The 18363-nt window shown below is 43.4% G+C and overlaps 1 protein-coding gene and 1 long non-coding RNA gene across 7 annotated transcripts in view; one reads left to right on the top strand and one right to left on the bottom strand.

Moving 5' to 3' along the window:
- Positions 1-17676, top strand: part of ZNF541 (zinc finger protein 541) — a 31863-nt gene extending 14187 nt beyond the window's left edge. For 3 of the 6 annotated variants that reach the window (XM_081868669.1, XM_081868670.1, XM_081868667.1), the window contains exons 7-17: positions 1263-1430; positions 4380-4710; positions 4900-4963; positions 9005-9147; positions 9294-9397; positions 11184-11259; positions 12365-12453; positions 12835-12975; positions 15865-16046; positions 16363-16543; positions 17481-17676. In XM_081868669.1, coding sequence (XP_081724795.1) covers positions 1263-1430; positions 4380-4710; positions 4900-4963; positions 9005-9147; positions 9294-9397; positions 11184-11259; positions 12365-12453; positions 12835-12975; positions 15865-16046; positions 16363-16522 — 1458 coding nt within the window. In that variant the 3' untranslated portion in view covers positions 16523-16543; positions 17481-17676. Of the gene's footprint in view, positions 1-1262; positions 1431-4379; positions 4711-4899; positions 4964-9004; positions 9148-9293; positions 9398-11183; positions 11260-12364; positions 12454-12834; positions 12976-13060; positions 13195-15864; positions 16047-16362; positions 16544-17411 lie in introns of those variants that run through there. The other 3 variants (XM_081868668.1, XM_081868671.1, XM_081868672.1) reach the window with 3 other exon arrangements.
- Positions 2708-3670, bottom strand: LOC309346223. The gene is made up of 2 exons (XR_014158490.1): positions 3507-3670; positions 2708-3201 (listed from the first exon to the last, which is right to left on the bottom strand). It is a non-coding gene; the product is annotated as an uncharacterized lncRNA (long non-coding RNA).
- Positions 17677-18363: the final 687 nt, after the last annotated feature.

Raw genomic sequence — 18363 nt, 5'->3', positions numbered from 1 at the left:
GCACCCATGGCTTTACTGCGGTTAAGGGACATAGTGGACCACTTTGCATATTGAAATGTTGGATTAATAAGCCAGAATAGTCATGACCTTTATGTGTTCTCATGCACACACCTCCATTTTTTGTGACTGGGAAAGCAAACCTAACGAGGTGTGAATTGGAAACTAACAGGTTATGTGTTGGTGCACAGAGACTGCTCATATGCTGACTTACCAAGCTTAGATTTAATGGCCATTGGCACCAACTTTAACTGTGATAAAGTTTCATTGGGATTAGAAATCATGGTTTAATGTAGGTCTGGGCTGATGAATGAGAATGTTCCCACAACCACAGAGGTGGTTGTGATATGATAGACGGTCCAGCTGGCAGCATCTAGGTGCATTTGAATTCCTTTCCCACCTCCAAATACGTGCTTTTTGTTCATTAAACGAGCTGTGTGTGTGTGTGTGTGTGTGTGTGTGTGTGTGTATGTATGTATATGCAGTGATCTTCTGATGTTATTTGGTTTCTGTTTTTCCTTTTTCCATTCGGTAATAAGATAATTCTCAGCTCCATTTTGGGGTTTGTGTGTCTCAACAGATGTACCGAAGGGATCCAAAGTGTCTCTGCATAAACATTTGCGCACCTGATCCTTGGAATATATAGGCCTTGCATTGTCTACCCATCATAATTTTGCATTTATTTAGAAAATGTACACCCCACTGTTCCACCTATGGGTGTCCAAGGTGCTTAACAATATAAATGAAAACGGCAATCCATAACATTAATAATGATGGGGATTTTGCTAGTCGTGATAATAATGCTGACTTACCTTAAAGGGCAATTATAAGGATTACCAAAATAATGTATGTGTAATGTTTTGAATGCTGAAAAGCACTACATAAATGCTAGCAACCATTCTTGTTAATACACAGCACAATTCTGTGCATGTTTTCTCAGGAAAGCGTGCATAGGATTGTATCATTTTAGTGCAATCCTGTACATGTCTCCTCAGAAAAGAAGTCTCCCTGACTTTCATAGGATATCACTACCCTAGTAATAGGTAAAGGTTTGCAGCTTTAGAAGTTTAAAAAAAGGAATGCAAAAAATAAATATTATATATTTCATTAGGTACTCTCGTTTCTATATCATTTTTCAAATGCTGCAAGTGCTTTCGAAAGGGTAGAAACTGAAATAAAACTAAACCAAAAGCTAGCCGCAGTATTGTCTTCTGTATACTTGTTGCTAGAATGCACATTTCTTTTTATATTTCCTTTCCCTTAAGGCATATGAGGCAGAGCATTTACCACCTCAGAAACTGTCCTTCAAGGCATCAGGGGATGGAGATACTCCTCCTGAAACCAAAAGGCCTACGGAAGATGTAGCAGTAGCACCTCTTGTAATCCCTGTTTCGGTACCTGTAACGGCTGCAAACCTTCAGCAAGAGAGCAAAGTGGGTGGTGATTTGCAGTGTTAACTTCAGATCAATACAGAGAAGACGTGCCAACTGTTTGGGATCTAACTGAGAGAGAGTTCCGGTGGGGTTTCATACTTAGCCCAGCAATTTGTGCAAAGATCCACCCTATCCAGAAAAGGAATCTGCACTGCTGGAAACCTAGAACAAGAAATTTAAAATAATTTTTTATTTCATAGCTAGCCAAAATCATTTAAAAATTTTTCCAGTGTTTGCGATGGGCGTTTGGACTTCCAGGACTCTTCAGGGCAGGGATGGGGAATCTGTTGCCCTCCAGATGTTGTTGGATTATAGCTCATCTCATCCTTGACGTTGGTGGCTGGGGCTCATGGGAGTCCACTAGAACTTGAATGCACCAGGTTCCCTGCAGAGCTCGCTCCATAGTTTTAGACGGCATAGCAGGCATCTTTCTTTGAGCATATCTTAAACCATCTTAATAGCCATTTCCTTCTAATACTTATTTTGTTTATATTCCATATTTCTTCCATGAGGAAACTCAAGACAGCACCAGTAGTGTTTTTAGGCATTTCTTCACTCGGTCGTGGCACCCATGCACCTTTAGACCATAGCCCTGGAACCATTTATATAGTGCTTTTAGAGTTTTTAAAGCTCTTTACTAACATTACTTTGGTAATTACTTTGTTAAGACAACAAAGAGTTATGGCACCATAAAGACTTAACTCATTTATTAAGGCATATGCTTTCATGGATCATAGTCCATTTCATCAGATACACGAAGTGTTTCATATACAGATGGCTTGAGGGGAGAATTATAAACAGTGAGGCCACAATGAAATGAAATGCAGAAAAGTACAGAGAATATCATGATGAACAGTGGCCATTCACAAAAAAAGTTGTTGATAATGCATACATGCTGGCATTAAAAAACATGTTGCAATAAAAAAAAGAGATACTTTGCCCCAATTTTGAACTCGGGATAATACTCCATGCATCTGGTGAAGTAGACAGTAGTTCACAAAAGTGTGTGCAATAATAGTCTTTAAGGTGCCACAAGACTTGTTTGTTTCTATTGCGTAACTGGAAAGTACCTTGGTATAAGCCCTTAACGCCACCTGCAAGGCAGGTCAGTATTATTACCATCCCTGTATTTGAAGATTTTGTGTGTTGGGGCTGAGGCTGAAAGAGTGTGGCATACCCAAAACAGAGTTGCCAGCAACGTGCTGATTCATAGTTCAATCTTTCTGCACCTGTACCACACCAGGACTCTGAAAACTGAGATCTCTCCTAACGCTCCATTCTCAATATTAGTCCTGTAATTGGCAGCACTTACACAATAGGTAGGGGGAAGAAAAGGTTGCTGTGGCTGTTCGAGAAAATGTACTTGAAAGTTTGCCTGGCAACAGTTGAGGCTGAAAATGCTGCCATTTGGCCAACATGATTGTGACATCACTGTTCCCTCAACGATTACTTATTCATCCCGAGCTGGGTTCTCACGTCTTGAATCCTGGCAGACCCCAAAAACTTGTCAGGCACTCCTCCATTGTCTCCCGAGGCCGGCAGATGTGAACTATCAACTGCGTGTGCCACTAGAGCATGGTCTACCTACCTCTTCCTCTGCTTTCAGCCCAACTGGAAGGAAAGGAAGAAGGTGGAGAAGCGTGGGGGTGGGAAAGGAAGAGAAAGTCAAGCAGCTTCCCTAGCTGCGCACTGATGGGAGGTCATCTCCAGACAACTGCAACTTGTCCCCACATACCTTACCATTCAAGAATTCCAAGGCAGATGATGCCTCCTATACAAAAGCTGGAGAGGTAGAAATTATTATCTACGACCATGGGAGTCCGCCTCATGCAGAGTCAGGCCATTGGTCCATCTGGCAGGGTTTCAGACCTAGAACATTCCAAGCTCTGCCTGGAAATTTGGGATTTTTAATGTATACTCCCAACACAGAAATGGCCCTCCTCCAAAATTCAGGCACCACCCAAGTCTGTTTCTTGCCTCTTCTGTGCCTAACTGAAGCACCCTAGGATGAACATTGCCCCCTGCCATCTATGTTGGGATTGAGCCAGCAAGTAAAAGGAGGTTCCGTTCACTTACCACCACCCTCCACCCCACTGTTCAGAAACAACACTCCTGATCCCCTCTCCAGCTGCAACAAGAGACCATTAAGACCCAAAAGACTGCACACAGTAAATGGTCTCTCAGATTCCGCAGCCCTGCTGTCCAGTTCACCTCCAACCCAAGAAGTCCTGATGAATGGAGGTAGGGGAAGAAGGTGGTTTCTTGTTTCCTCTCCCACACAGGTACACTTAAAAGGATGAGCCCCTCAACTTCCATCCATGTATAGACTGCAGTTTCCTAGGCCTGACAAAATTTTGGGATTTGCCATTATCACCCGGAATGAGAATGAAAACCAAGCTCACTAGCTAAGACTCATAATCAGAAACAGGAGGAGCAACAGTGATGTCATAATCCTTATTATCCACCAACAATGCTGCATTTTCAGGCTCCAGGATTGCAGTTTTGAGCTGCCTTTAAAATACTTAAAAGTAATGGGAACTATTAACAGCTACAGCAGTGGTTCTTTTCTGTATAGCTATTGACCAAATAACATACATGCAGATATGTGACATTTTGGGGGAATCCCCAGTGTGGTGCGGAGGGGGGGGGGCTACAGATATTTTAAATTCCCACTACAAACTACAATTCCCAGGATTCTCTGGGGGACATCATAACAATGTTATAAAAGCTAATATGAGTCTGTAGTGTAGATAGTTTACTTGGTAGGATAACCTCAAGCAGGTGGTCTCAAATTAGTTAGCCATAGGGGAGGAGGCAGCTTATTAGAACAGGGTCCTTTTGGGAAACACCCAGTACTGCACACTTAAGGATCCAGGGCCATGCAGGTCATGAGTCCCCCCCCCCCCAGGTAGTAATATCAAATCACATGGGCTGTATATTTCGTCTTAGGTTGAGGAGAAGGAAAGCCAGGATGATAAGGATTTCCAAGAAGGCATGCAAAAGAAGAGGAAGAGGCGATCTCGTCCGAAATCTCTTTTCATCCCACCTCCTCCACCTGTCCTCATTGAGATACAGCCTGGCACTGGGGGATGCTTTCAGAGTAACCTCCGTTCGCCTGTCTTCCTCATGGACCACCTCATCCAAGGCTTAGTCCAGTGCTCCCCTTATACGCCACCTCCGATGCTCTCTCCCATTCGTGAGGGGTCAGGGCTGTATTTCAACACACTCTGTTCTTCCTCTACAAATGCTGCTTCTACCAAGATGTACACCTCTGTTCTAGGTATTTAAAACAACCATCTTTCTATGACTGAATATACAAAGCAGTATTGTACTGAGTGAGGCCGCTCATTCATCTGGCCTAATGCTGTTTAATCTGACTGGCAGCAGCTTCCTGCAATCTTCACTGTTTATTGTTAACATCATTATGATTATGATTATGATTATCATTATTACTATTTTGCAATTTTAGGTGGAATGGACGGAGCCCTTTTGTTCTCTCTTGTGAAAGATACCACCAAAATCAGCATAGAACCGTAAGTAAGGGAATGATGACAATGGTAAACAAATCCAGTAATATCTTCTACTATGTTCTTTCTCGCAGATTTGTAGCTGGGCACATGTAAGAATGTTGTGAGTCATTCCAAGATTCTTACACCCTATGTTTTCTAACCACATCATCGCTGCTTGGCCATTTCAGATCTCATTCGCTTTAATTTAAGAACAAACACTCCCTGCATCCCAGACTGCTTTTTGTGCAGCTGTTAGGTGATTACCATCTGCTTTCATTACTTGTGCTTTGTTTACATTTTGACACTGAAAAGCAATTACTCCCTTACAGGATGGAGGAGGGTATTCTTGTGTCATTAAAGTAATCAGCACTCTGGTTATCTCTTGGCCTGTTCCAAACAAGCAATTAATACCCTCGGGAGGAAAACCACAAAAACTTCCAGCAGATAATGTCCAGAATTAAGTCACTGCAGCCTGTAAAACACATGGATATTAAGAGGAGTGTTAGATTTGCCAAAAAAAAAAGCAATCTATCTATAAACAGCTGCAGTTCCAGGAGAACCCAAGTACAGGGATCCCTCACAGAAGCCATTCCAAATCTTAAAAACCTTAAGATGTGAACTGACCTTTGAAGCAGAGTAATGAAATACTGGCCAGGTTGTTTTGCAGTACAGGCACGAAGTCATGAGAACATCATTGAGATCCATTTTAAATTTAGGAAGACTTCCACTTTGTTTAAAAGTTAATCAGGCCTTTAAAATTGTGGTGCTGTCAGGTTTTTCTGTAGTAGTTCAGTGCTACTTCATCTGTATGACAAAACAAATATTTCATCCGCTGAAGTCTCATAAGGCTCACATGAACTAAATCCTTTAGTTATAATTAAATAGACAGGATGGGAAGAACACTGCCAACGTCTTCGACAAAATTAGAATCAGAAAAGATTGAAACCAGGATATTCACTGTTTTCTTTAAACTTTACCTCTCCTCTCTGTTCAGGACCAAACTAGACAATATGTTAAATTTGTGTCTGTGTATCAAGTGTCTTGTTTTTACTTTTAAAAGAGCCCTGTGGAGGAGGCTATTGGGCAGTGGCGTAGTGTGGGGGGTGCAGGGGGGCCGGCCGCAGCGGCCGCAACATCTGGAGGTTAGGGTTAGGGGGCGCAAATTACTTGCCTTGCCCCGGGTGCTGACAACCCACGCTACGCCACTGCTATTGGGCTCAGTGGAAGTATCTGGTGGTGGGATAACAACTTGGTGGAAGTGGGGGTACAGATTTTTACCAGGATCATGACACAGAGGAAAGGGTTTAACCCTACCTGTATGCTATGATCCCAATTCTGATCAGGCCCTACCTCTGTATTTTTTTTGTAAAGTAAATATGCATGCATACATGTACTTAATGACTCATCTAGCTTGGCCCCTTGGTGAAATCCAGTATGATAATTGTTTATTTTCTGTTAGTATTTTTAGGCTTAACTTGTAGGAGATTAAGCATTTTAGTCATTTTGCACTACTGTTTGGATGCATATCATGATTTTTTGCCGAATAATGGCAGATGTAGGCCAAAGTGCAGATACCCTTTTGCTGGCTTTGTTCTGTATAAGGCCAGACTTATAAACAACCCTTCTCTCTTTCCAGCTATGTGTGCATTTGATGTCCCGCACAGGTGTGTTCTGCAAACTTTTAAAAAGACCACTCCTTTATTTGAAATGCTTTAGAAAGGGGACCCACCAGCAGTTTTAGCCATTGAGACATACAATTTATTGCAGGTCCAAGGGCAAAGAGGTAATTCTGTTAAGATTGGCTAGGGTTCCCTTTGAGTTGGTTGCTTTGCAATAAACTGACAGAGGTGAGAGGTGTGGTTTAAATATAGAACTGAAGTAGAATAACTTTTGAACATGGAGCATCTTCTGACTAAAGTCGGTTGGAATGACCTCTCAGCCATGCAGAAAAAAAAGCAAAACCCAACCCCCCCCTGCCCCCCAAGTAATCCAAATGGTTCATGTTTTGCTAGTGCCCTAAGACCAAGGTTCAGTTTTATGAACCTAGAGAAGCTTCTCAAACAAAGGTCTTGAGCAAATAAAAATACTTTAAACAACTGCTTGTAACTTCTCAGGGTGGAAAGGATGTAGGTTTTTGTTCCAACAGTGTCTCTGCTGGAAGGTAAACTTTAATACGCCTGCCTCTTCATGCATATAAAGATTGAGATTAACAAAGCCCTAAGCATTAATTCTGTCTTTTTTTAAATGGGTTTTGGCCTTTTCATCATTAGTTCTTCCATTTACCTTTGTCTTAACTTTCATCCTGATGTTCCTTTCAGTCCCTTAGCAGGTTTACTTGATGTCTGGATGCATGTAGTCTTTTATTTATTACCGTATATGTTATTCAGTATTTTTCGTAAAAATCATGTCTCAAAGCACCCACACCAGGTGGTACGTTTCTGCTGCACCCTGGCCCCCACAACACTTGACTCTCATTACACCCAAGGGTTGTTTTACTACAGCATAGCAAGGTTTACTGGTTCATGTTTGTTTTTGTTGCCACATTCACCTTGCAAAATGCTGTATAGAATATGGTCATGAGACAGGATTCCTCTCAGAGAACCTAGGGTGGGCTTGAATGAGGTTAACTGGTAAGCTGATAGCACAGAAGAGCTAAGGCTTATGTAGCAAGAGTGGCTTTGTCAGAAATAGCAGCAGGTTTTTGGATTAAAGGTGGAGGAGGTGAATGGGGTGGTAGAGGGAACAGGGAGGCCGTTTCTGGCACAAGAAGCAAGTGGAGGAAGGGGAGCAAAGGAAAGCTCAGCAGTACATGAGCCTGAATGCCAAGTAGCTTGCCATGCTGGAGTACTGTTAACAAGATTGGGTTAACGTGCCTGTGGGTTAAATGTACCCAGTAACAAGATAAATCCGTAACAGGATTAGCCTCTGATTAAGTGAGTTTTGTGTAGGTCTTGCTGGAGCACTGTGGGTAAAACCTCAGCGCCTAGGGCTTGCCGATTGCATGGTTGGCGGTTCGAATCCCCGCGGCGGGGTGAGCTCCCGTCGTTCGGTCCCAGCTCCTGCCCACCTAGCAGTTCGAAAGCACCCTTAAGTGCAAGTAGATAAATAGGTACCGCTTTCTAGCGGGAAGGTAAACGGCGTTTCCGTGCGCTGCACTGGTGCTGACTCACCAGAGCAGCTTCGTCACGCTGGCCACGTGACCTGGAAGTGTCTCCGGACAGCGCTGGCCCCCGGCCTTTTAAGTGAGATGGGCGCACAACCCTAGAGTCGGACACGACTGGCCCGCAAGGGCAGGGGTACCTTTACCTTTACCTTTACTTGCTGGAGCAAGTATGGAAAATGGCAGGTTCCCTCTGCCTGGCATCAGAGGCAGCTGTCTCAACAAATGCTTGTGTAGATAATGGGGTACCTTCCCTTTTAACATACTACATTTTTGAAAAGCAGGGGGAGGGGACCCTTAAGAAACTGCTCTGCCTCATCATTTGTGTTTCTTGTTATTTCTTCCCTTACACTTTTCACTTCTGCAAATTCATCTCCTTTGTTCCCTTCCAGTCCTTGTGCCGGCTGTTCCTAGATCCCTACTGCCACCCTTTCTTTCTTTCCCCTCCATTCAACCAACTCCTCCCTACAAAACTGTTTATCTGCCCAAACTTCATTTATTTTATGTGTCCAGGTAAGGTTCCACTATCCCTCTGACTCTTTTAATCACCCACTCATCACCTTTGCCTTGTCCTCCTAGGGTCTAAACTGTAAGACATTTGTCCCTTCTGTCCATCACTTGTAAAGTGTTGAATAACAGTAATAAAATTGTCCCAACAAACTTGGGGTAAGTGCAGAAGTGCTTTTGTTTCTGTTACTGTTCCCGAGAGATTGTGTACTTTCAAGCCTTATGGACCATCTATTCGTGTGGAAATAGCAAATTGGAAACTTCCTCTTTTTATCTTCCATGTTTGGCCTAATTTTAATTTTACCATCTCTTGCTTGTTTATTGTTTCTCATCCCTCATAAGCCTTCACATTCTCTCTCCCACCCCCTTTTTTTTCTTTACCTCATCCGTCATTTCAGGCACATCAACATTGGAAGTCGTTTCCAGGCAGAGATACCTGATCTTCAAGACAGATCATCCTTAGAAAATTGTGAGCATCCAGCCTCACTAGTGTGGAAGCCATGGGGAGATATCACAACCAACAAAGAAACACAGAAAAGAGGTGTGCAGAAATGGGGGGGGGGAGTTTTCCCACCTGAGGCTAACCCTCCCCAATTATACTCCATTTTTCTTTTCTTCTGTTCCGTTGCATTTTAATTACTCTTGTGCAGACATTTGTTCATGCTTTTTAAAAAATCTCACTTGCAGTAACAGATCTGTTAAAATTGGCCTGCTCCAGTGCGATGCCAGGGGGAGGGACCAACCTAGAACTAGCTGTGCATTGCCTGCATGAAGCCCAAGGAAACATTCTGGTAAGATGCAATAAATTCACACTGGGCAAAACGCACTGGGTATTAAGAACATAAGCATAAATTACCCTGCTGGTTTAGGCCAGTAGCTCATCTAGTCCTGTTCTCACAGTGGCCAACCAGGTGTCCCTATGGAAAGCCCACAAGAAGGACCTGAGCCCGCATCTGATTCCCAGCAGCCAACGTTCAGTTCATTCATAAAATCATTACCATACTACCTCCAGCAGCGGAGGTAGAACATGGCCATTGATAGCCTTATTCTCCATAACTTGGTCTAATTTTTAAAAGCAATCTAAGCATGTGGCCGCCGCTACATCTTGTGAGAGCTGCTTTGTTGGACTGTTGAGAATCTCAGGTTCGTTGTTTTGAAGGCTTTCGTAATTTCGGGGTTGTAGGCGGGTGGCGCTGTGGGTTAAACCACAGAGTCTAGGACTTTCTGATCAGGAGGTTGGCGGTTCGAATCCCCACAACGGGGCGAGCTCCCGTAGCTCGGTCTCTGCTCCTGCCCACCTAGCAGTTAGAAAGCACGTCCAAGTGCAAGTAGATAAATAGGTACCGCTCTGGCGGGAAGGTAAACGGCATTTCCATGCGCTGCTCTGGTTCGCCAGAAGCGGCTTAGTCATGCTGGCCACATGACCCGGAAGCTGTACGCCGGCTCCCTCGGCCAATAAAGCGAGATGAGCGCCGCAACCCCAGAGTCGGTCACGACGACCTAATGGTCAGGGGTCCCTTTACCTAGGCTTGAGCCAAAGGATCGGTTTCATTTATATTGGGAGTGCCCATAGCTGAATGGCACGATGCATGTTTTGTGTGCGGAAGGTTCCATGCTCAATGCCTAGTGTCTCCAGTTAAAAGTTTCAAGTAGCTGATGTCATGAAAGACCTCAGAGAGCCAGTGCTAGTCATCATAGGCAAGACTCTAACCTGGGTGGATAAACAAATAGCTGGACATGGTAAAAGCAGCTTCCAATGTTAGGGAATATTGACAGAGTCTATTAAATCTGGGGTTTTTTGGGTGCAGGGAGAGCAGTGGCTCAGTTGCATGCAAATACGCTTCAGTGGAGTAATCTGTTAATGGACTAAAGTACAGTGGTACCTTGGGTTAAGTATTTAATTCGTTCCGGAGGTCCGTACTTATCCTGAAACTGTTCTTAACCTGAAGCACCACTTTAGCTAATGGGGCTTCCCACTGCCACCGCGCCGCTGCCACGCAATTTCTGTTCTCATCCTGAAGCAAAGTTCTTATCCCGAGGTACTATTTCTGGGTTAGCGGAGTGTGTAACCTGAAGCGTCTGTAACCTGAAGCATATGTAACCCGAGGTACCACTGCATAGTCCATTGTCAGGCCTAGTTTGCTTTGCCTCCTTTGGTTTAATATTGGTGATGAGCCAGTGCGCGGCCACTTGATGCCATGCGCAGCATACTGCTGGCCAACACACATCCGCTGTATATTGATGCACAAGCTGCAGAATCCATACTGTAGACCCATTGACATTGGGGGGGTGGGGTGGCGGAGAAAATCAGTGCAGTATGGCTCGCCCCATACGTATTGTGCAGCCTTGTAGCAGTGGAAACAGATGCACTCAGGCAACACTAAGAAAAAATATTTTCCAAGTGTTTGTGCAGAAACAGTGCCTCCTTGGGCTGCTGCCAGATGTCAACTGATAGGGAGACTGGACTCACTAATTGCAGTTAATAGGAGTCGGTCTCTTTCTCTCCCTTGTGGACAAGTTCCCTTACTTGTTTCTACTTGGAGGGAGTTATGACAGCTTTCTCTAAAACAATTACAGGATGCTCTGGAGATGCTATTACTCCAAGGACCACAGAAACCTCCCTTTCATCCTCTTGCTAACTACCATTACTCAGGTAAAAGCAAATTGCCTACATTGGGATATAACCATTGCTTCCATGAAACCCATAAGTATTAACAAGTTGCCATAGCGGCTACGTTCGCGCTGCACGGTTTGTGGCTTACCATGCACGAGTTGATCGCGCCAACTTTGCTTCTCTCCAGCAGCGCTGGGGGGGGGGGGGAGACAAACCACGATCCCTGGCTTAGCATTGCCTCAGAATTCTGCACAGAGGATTTTAAAATGCTTGGATTGCGTTTAATGCAATTCTGAACCTCGTAATTCTCAAGCAGTCCTGCTCCAATTGTCCTTTGGGAAAGAAGAATATAGGTGTCTAATGAAATGCAAGTGCACGTTCATTGCCCCCCAAATGGTGCAGAACATCATTCAAGTGCTATTGGCTGACCTCTCCTCACAGTGACATAGCGGCATGCAGTGGGAGAAGCATTCTAGCATGTGGAAGAAAATAATGCTCACTACTGTGTGCATTCTGCCTCCCAGTGTTGGAGCACCATTCTCTCTGAGCAGTTCACATTGTGTCAGCGCATTATTAAAATAGCTTTTGTGTGGTGGTGATGGGCCCCATATTGAAACTTCGTAGAAAACAAATATGTTAATTAAGGACACCAGAGGTTCTGTACTGCCAAAATTTCTAGTAATTTTTTTTTAATGAAGGAGGAAAATTGAAGGTTGTGACTTTAAGATTAACTGTAAGCATGCAGCAAAATTAAGTACAGCCAAATACATCCCCTCCAAAGCTTTATGATTTCATAGTTTAGGTTCGAAAAATAGCAGAAATGTTGAAGCTAACATCAGTATTAGAGAATTGAGCATTATTTGTCCATTGCTGGATGAGAAATATCGTTAACATGCTCTCACCCTTGGTTTTTAATATTATGAAAATAATGTGAGCTGTATTAATCTCGGCAATGAATTTTAAATGATAATTATAAACAAACCAGAGGTCCTGAAGAATTTTCCAAACACATCGATAAACTCATTATGCAGGTTTCCCAGTTCAGGGAGAGTAGGCAGAAGAGGGGCAATAAAGATTTTAATTTTGTGAGGGCAATGGACCATTAAGCAGACTGCCTGTCTCCTGTTTCTTGTTGCACCTCCAGGTTCACATCTGTGGACTCCTGCAGAGAAGCAGTTGTTCAAGAAGGCTTTTGGCTTGCACAAAAAGGATTTTTACCTCATACAGAAGAAGGTAGGGCCTTCAGTTGGCAGTGGAGCCATCCTTCGGGCTGCTTCATCTCACAAAGCAAAGTGTCTCCCCTCCAATATTTAATCTGAAGGTTATCCAATAGTGTTTGGGGTTTTTTAAACCCTATTTTAGAATCTTTTGTTGGCATTTAAAGCCCCTGATTATGTGGTCATGTGTATTATAGCAGCTTGGGATTATTTTGCGCAAAGAAGTTCCCTGCTCACAAATTGCCTGAGGCTGAATCTAATCCCAGATCCACAGGAACAGAATGAAGAGAAAACGAAAACAACATATATGCTGTATATTTAATATTACATCAGTTGCTCCTCTGTTCACTTTGAATTTTTCTCCCTTTTCCCCCCTTCCCCCCATCCTTTTCAATAGATACAAACTAAGACTGTTTCCCAGTGTGTTGAATACTACTATAGCTGGAAAAAAATACTAAAATTTGACACCAGTCGAGCACAGTTAGTAGAAAAGAGGCCCAAGAGAGAGCAGGATGAGGTAGAAATGGATGAAGAAAAGGTATATAAGAGATTGATGGGGATCTGGCAGAGGTTTGACTGACTGATTTAAAGCTGTGCCCTTTACCTTTCCCTCCCTGCTTTAGGAAAGGTAACATTCACCGCAGCAAACTCTCCTGGGGACAACGGCTTTTCCTTACCAGCTTCCTCACGCATCTGTTGAAATAGATGCTTGTCTACGAAAGCTCATGCGGCAATAAATGTATTGGTATTTAAGGTGTCCTGGGACTCTGTTGTTTTTACTACGAAAGACTAACGTGTCTGGCTCTTTTTAGGGCGTGAGGAGAAGCTCGGTTTCCCTAGCTGTAGATGCCCTCAGTAACATTCATGTGCCCTTTTCTTTTTTCAAATGGTGGGGGTGGAGTTCTGATGGGGGCAGTGACATATATCGGGCAGGTGAACCTGTCACAGCTCAGCACAGAATCGCTGCACCCTTTGCAGTGGCTGCCATTTGATCATCTTGTGTCTCTTTTAAAATCGGTCTTTTGATCAGCACCATCACACTCTATAATTGCTATAATTAAAAAAAGAAGTGAAATACTTCTTAAATGAAATAGCATTTTAGCATTATAACGCCATGTTTAAAACAGTGCTGAAAAACCAAAATCTCTTTTCTGGTCACTGCAATTGTCACAGGAGTGACCAGAAAGGTGTTTTGTTTTGAATCACTATTTTATTAGCAGCTTTGCATTACAGCACAAATAACCTTTTTTAAAAGAAAACACTTTAACAAAATGGAAAACTGAAACTTTTCCAGATAACTTTAACTACAGTGGTGCCTTGCAAGACGAAATTAATCCGTTCCGTGAGGCTCTTGGTATAGCGGTTTTTTCGTCTTGCAAAGCAAGCCCATTGACAGCTTAGCGGATTAGCGCTATTAGCGGTTTAGCAGCTTTTAGCGGATCAGCTGATAAGCGGCTTAGGGCTTAGGAAAAGGGGGGGAAAAGGGAAAAAACCCCGCAGGAACTCGCAAGACATTTTCGTCTTGCGAAGCAAGCCCATAGGGAAATTCGTTTTGCGAAGCGCCTCCAAAACGGAAAACCCTTTCGTCTAGCGGGTTTTCCGTCTTGCAAGGCGTTCGTCTTGCGGGGCACCACTGTACCTTGTTAACATGGCAATGACTAGAAAGGGTTCTTTTTCTTTCCCCATTAAAATAAAATGCATCATTCAAACATTTATACCTTGCTCTTCAGATGGAAAAGCTCCCAAAGCGGTTTACAATCAGTAAAATTAACACCATCTCTGCCAGATTAGGCAAAATTTTAGCTAAACACTTTGGAGCTGGGTATCAGCAGCAAACCATCTTGCAGTAATTTTTCATTTATACTTACTGATGGAGATACAGATATTTTAGGACATCTGTAATCTCTACTTGAAGGATCATTTCTAAATTCATTACCTTTGCTACCTTCTTAAGAGAGCAATATCTGATATTTTTGACACTGATTTTCAAATATTACTTCCTTGACGTTAAGTTTTTCAAATACTGTGAAGTCCATATTGATAGTTTCCTTCTCTGTGATGTTTAAATCAGGTTACTTCTAACTTGGAAATAGCAGTATCCTATAGGGGAGTTAGAATTCATCCCCCCTCATTCAGTTTCTTATTTTTGTGTCCCGCCCTGGGATCCCTTTGTGAAGAAAGGCAAGTTAGAAATACGTGAAAATAAATAATGCTCTTTCATTTAAGTGGTATTTCGCTAATAATATATATATATATATTTCAAAATATTGCTGGAAAAGACTAATTAAAATGGCACCTATTGTAAAGGTTAATTAACGGTGAAGGTGCACTGAGCTTCAAGCGACTGCTGGGTTAAATTGCACCTTCTTATTCCCTGCCCATTGCATTTATGTCCCGCCCCCTGTTGTAGACAGAACAAAATGGGATGTACATACGGAGGAAGGCATAGTATCCCCAATAGTGTGGGAGGTGCATTGCAATTCTACTTGTGGCTTTCATTGGAAAAGCAGCAATTGGATATCGCTAGGAGTCACCCATCCTGGAGGCCGCTCTAGGCTGGCCCATCCATTCCGGAAGTAGTGTCAGAACTGCTGTGTTGGTTTAAAGTGGACGCTGCAGCCTCTTTGTAGATGCAGCTTGTGCATTTTCTCAGAAGGGCTGAGGATTTGATTTCATCCTGAAAACAGCAGCTGAGGTTCTCAGGAATCCAAATCCTGTGCCAGTTCCACATTCCCTATAGAATTGGGTATAGGCGAAATTATGAAAGGTGCAGATTTCTAGCCCTGGTGAGAATTCATTGTACCACTGGATATGTAAAAAATGATTCTTCACAACTTTTGATAAAGAAACGAAGCACATTTGACTCCTCGCCCCAAAATAAACTGGATGAAGGGGCAAAGCAGACATGATGTCGATCACATGAATGTCGCTTAAATGATTCATTTTCTTTAGTAAATACCAGCAGTGTTGAGGGAGTGTGGCCTTTAACCTTTTGCCCTTGGCTGTGGTCCTTGTCTGAGCTGGAGGAGCCGGAACTGATTCAGATGAGGACCTTAACCAGGGCAAAGAGTTAAAGATCTCCATCCCCATGCTGCTGCTATTTGTTTCAATAAAAACAAGCGCTTGGCAGCCATTATGTGATTAACTTCATGCCCCTCCCTTTAAACCTTCGTCTAGTTTGCTATGGGAGTGAATGGAGTTCTGGTCCACATCTTGCCTCTGAATGTTCCGCATCTCCTGAATACTACATTGTGGTTCAGATTTGATACCATCTCAAAATGCTAAGGTGCCACCAAGCGTCGCCAGCCACATTGGAAATATAATGAATTTATCTTCGGATTCTTTATTGGGCTTTGCCAGAGGCTTAATAATAGTGTGAGAAGGAAAATTACTTCTGTGTAAAAGACAAATGTTTCATGACTTGCAGATAGCGTGCAGCCCAAAGAAACGGCACTGCCACCTGCCTAAACAGGAGAATAAGCTAAAACCCAGGAATTACAAAAAATCAGCACAGAGCACTTTCAGTCCAGCCAGCAGCCAGAAAGAAACTTTAGATAGGCCCAGAAGCACAGGCAGTCAGGGTGTGTTCCCGTGTAAAGAATGTACAAGGTAACAATTCAACGTTTTGGTTTCTTGTGCCATTTTTTAAAAATAAGTCCACTTGGTGCTTAGCCATAAATTTGTCCCCAGCCCCCTTCCCTTTTTATAGTTTGTTTACTATGGCACTTTGGGCAGGGTTCACGCCAATCGCCACCCTTTGTGCCCATCGCTAAGCGAGAAAGAAAACCCCACCCTTTGTCAGGGGGGAGATCATATTCTTCCTGTTGCACCGAAACTGGGATTATGCGTGCGTCACTCTCGCATTGCTGTAGCATCTCACCTGAGTACTGAAAAACCCTGGCCTTTATCTCCCGTTTACATCTAGAGTGTTTGACAAGATAAAAAGCCGGAATGCTCACATGAAGCGCCATCGGCTGCAGGACCAGATGGAACCGATGATAAAGATTAAGTGGCCCATGAAGCATCTGAAAAATGAGCCAGAGAAGCAAGAAAGGAACTCGGATGTTGATTTCCTCCAGTGGTAACTGGGAAGGCGCAGTTTCAGGGTGAGATTGCTGGTCAACTAGAAAGTGCCAGTGAAACCAGCTAGGATTTGAGTTTTATAGCACCTGTTCATTCACTTGAGCGGGTTGAAATTAGGTTCTGTACACAGTAGCCTCTTTATGCTACTGGGAGCATAGGAACTGATTTTTTAAAGAAAATAAAAATACTCATAAATAGCTTCTAGCTTGAACTCAGATGAACTAGAAGTAGCAAATAAGTGCTCTGTTGTACTTTCAAATGGGCATCCATTTGTGGCTATTGCGGGGCAGAATTTGATAGTATGGATGGCACAGGGCTGCTATCCAAAAACAGCCCACCTGCTTTTCGGACCTTCCCTAATGTCTGGTAGTGAAATTCAGCATGTGATTGGACATCGCACTATGTCTCAACGCCCGTGGAGGCAGTCAGTGACGAGAGGGAGCAGGGAAATCCTGAGTGTTGGTATTACATCATGTGATACGTTTCACAAGATGGGGCAGAGGACGCGGAGAACATGCGGGGGAATCCTTGTTGCGGCAATGGTAATCCTTGTGTAGGATGGGCTCGTAGGATACCATCCGCGATTGCATTTTTGGGAGCAGCCCTGTGCCAGCCATGACGTCTAGTGAAAGGCAGGATGTGCTAGGTGTTGACTTAAGCACCATTAAAACTTCAGCTGGGGTCGGGCTTGACAAAAATAAAAAGCAGGATTATGGCATTCAGTTGACTCATGCTTAAATTTACCATAGAAAAGGAGGTGTGTGAGTTAACTGAGTCTGCATTAAATTCCAATTAGCCACAGTTGTAAGGATCCTATACAGCTGCCAATAACTGTAAAATAGCTTTTGCTCAATTACAGGGATGCTTGTTTGTGCTTTTGTTCAATTACAGAATGAACGCCCTCGTGGTTCTGCTGAAATGTTATGAGTAACCCCCGTTCTCCCGCTCCCTCTCTTCCAGGGTTCTTTTATTTTTTTGGAGGACGGACGGAGTAGGCCAATCAATGAGAAATCACCATTGTATTTAGTATCTTTTTTGTGATTGATGTTCACACGACTGCTTTTTGATTCACGCTGTAGTACCACATTGATCTGCGTTATTGTTATTTTGTATGCACTCACAGTGTTGCTTAATTAAATTGGGTTCCACAACTGAAGTTGTAAAGTCGTCCTGGATTCTTACACCAGAGGATAAACATCCAGACACGTGTGGAGGGAAGGGGGCAACAGCCATCACAGTTGCAGGTGGGACTCAAACTACAGGCCTTCTAGGAGCTGTGCTGGACTGCGATATACTGAACCACTCCAGCTCTTTGGAAACCGTAGACTTACTTGGGCCCAAGTAATTAGAATAGCACTTTCCCTTATTCAACTGCAGGAAAACTGGCTGGGTTAGGGTGTATTTTCCTTTTGTCAGTAAGTAGCAGTGTGTTCAAGAAAGAATTTGTGCATCTAGCTTGGTTCTCCAGCCGTTTTTGAACTACAATTCCCATCATCCCTGACCATTGGTCCTGCTAGCTAGGGATAATGGGAGTTGTAGTCCAGAAACATTTTGCCCAGCCCTTGCAAGTCTCATGCTTCAGCCAGTCTCTGCAAGAAGACACAGTACTCCTTCAGTGAGCAGCAGTCAGTTTTGGCAGTGACCTGTGTAACTAATCACTGCCTATTGGGCCTGATTTGTGTTACATGAAAAGCACTTTCTTGCGATGGGGGTCCACGCAGGGCCAACATGGATGTTGCTTCTTCCCTAGAGAAGGTGCAAGAGGAAGGTACGGAAGGTACAACCTGCCTTTTATGGAGTCTGATGAGACTAAATTGCCATCGAGTTTAACCTCAGACTGCAC

This window comes from Podarcis erhardii (assembly GCF_964252035.2).
Source record: "Podarcis erhardii genome assembly, chromosome: 7".
NCBI lineage: Eukaryota > Metazoa > Chordata > Lepidosauria > Squamata > Lacertidae > Podarcis > Podarcis erhardii.
Note: the sequence above shows the minus strand (reverse complement) of the source record. Positions and strands in the feature narration are given on the sequence as shown.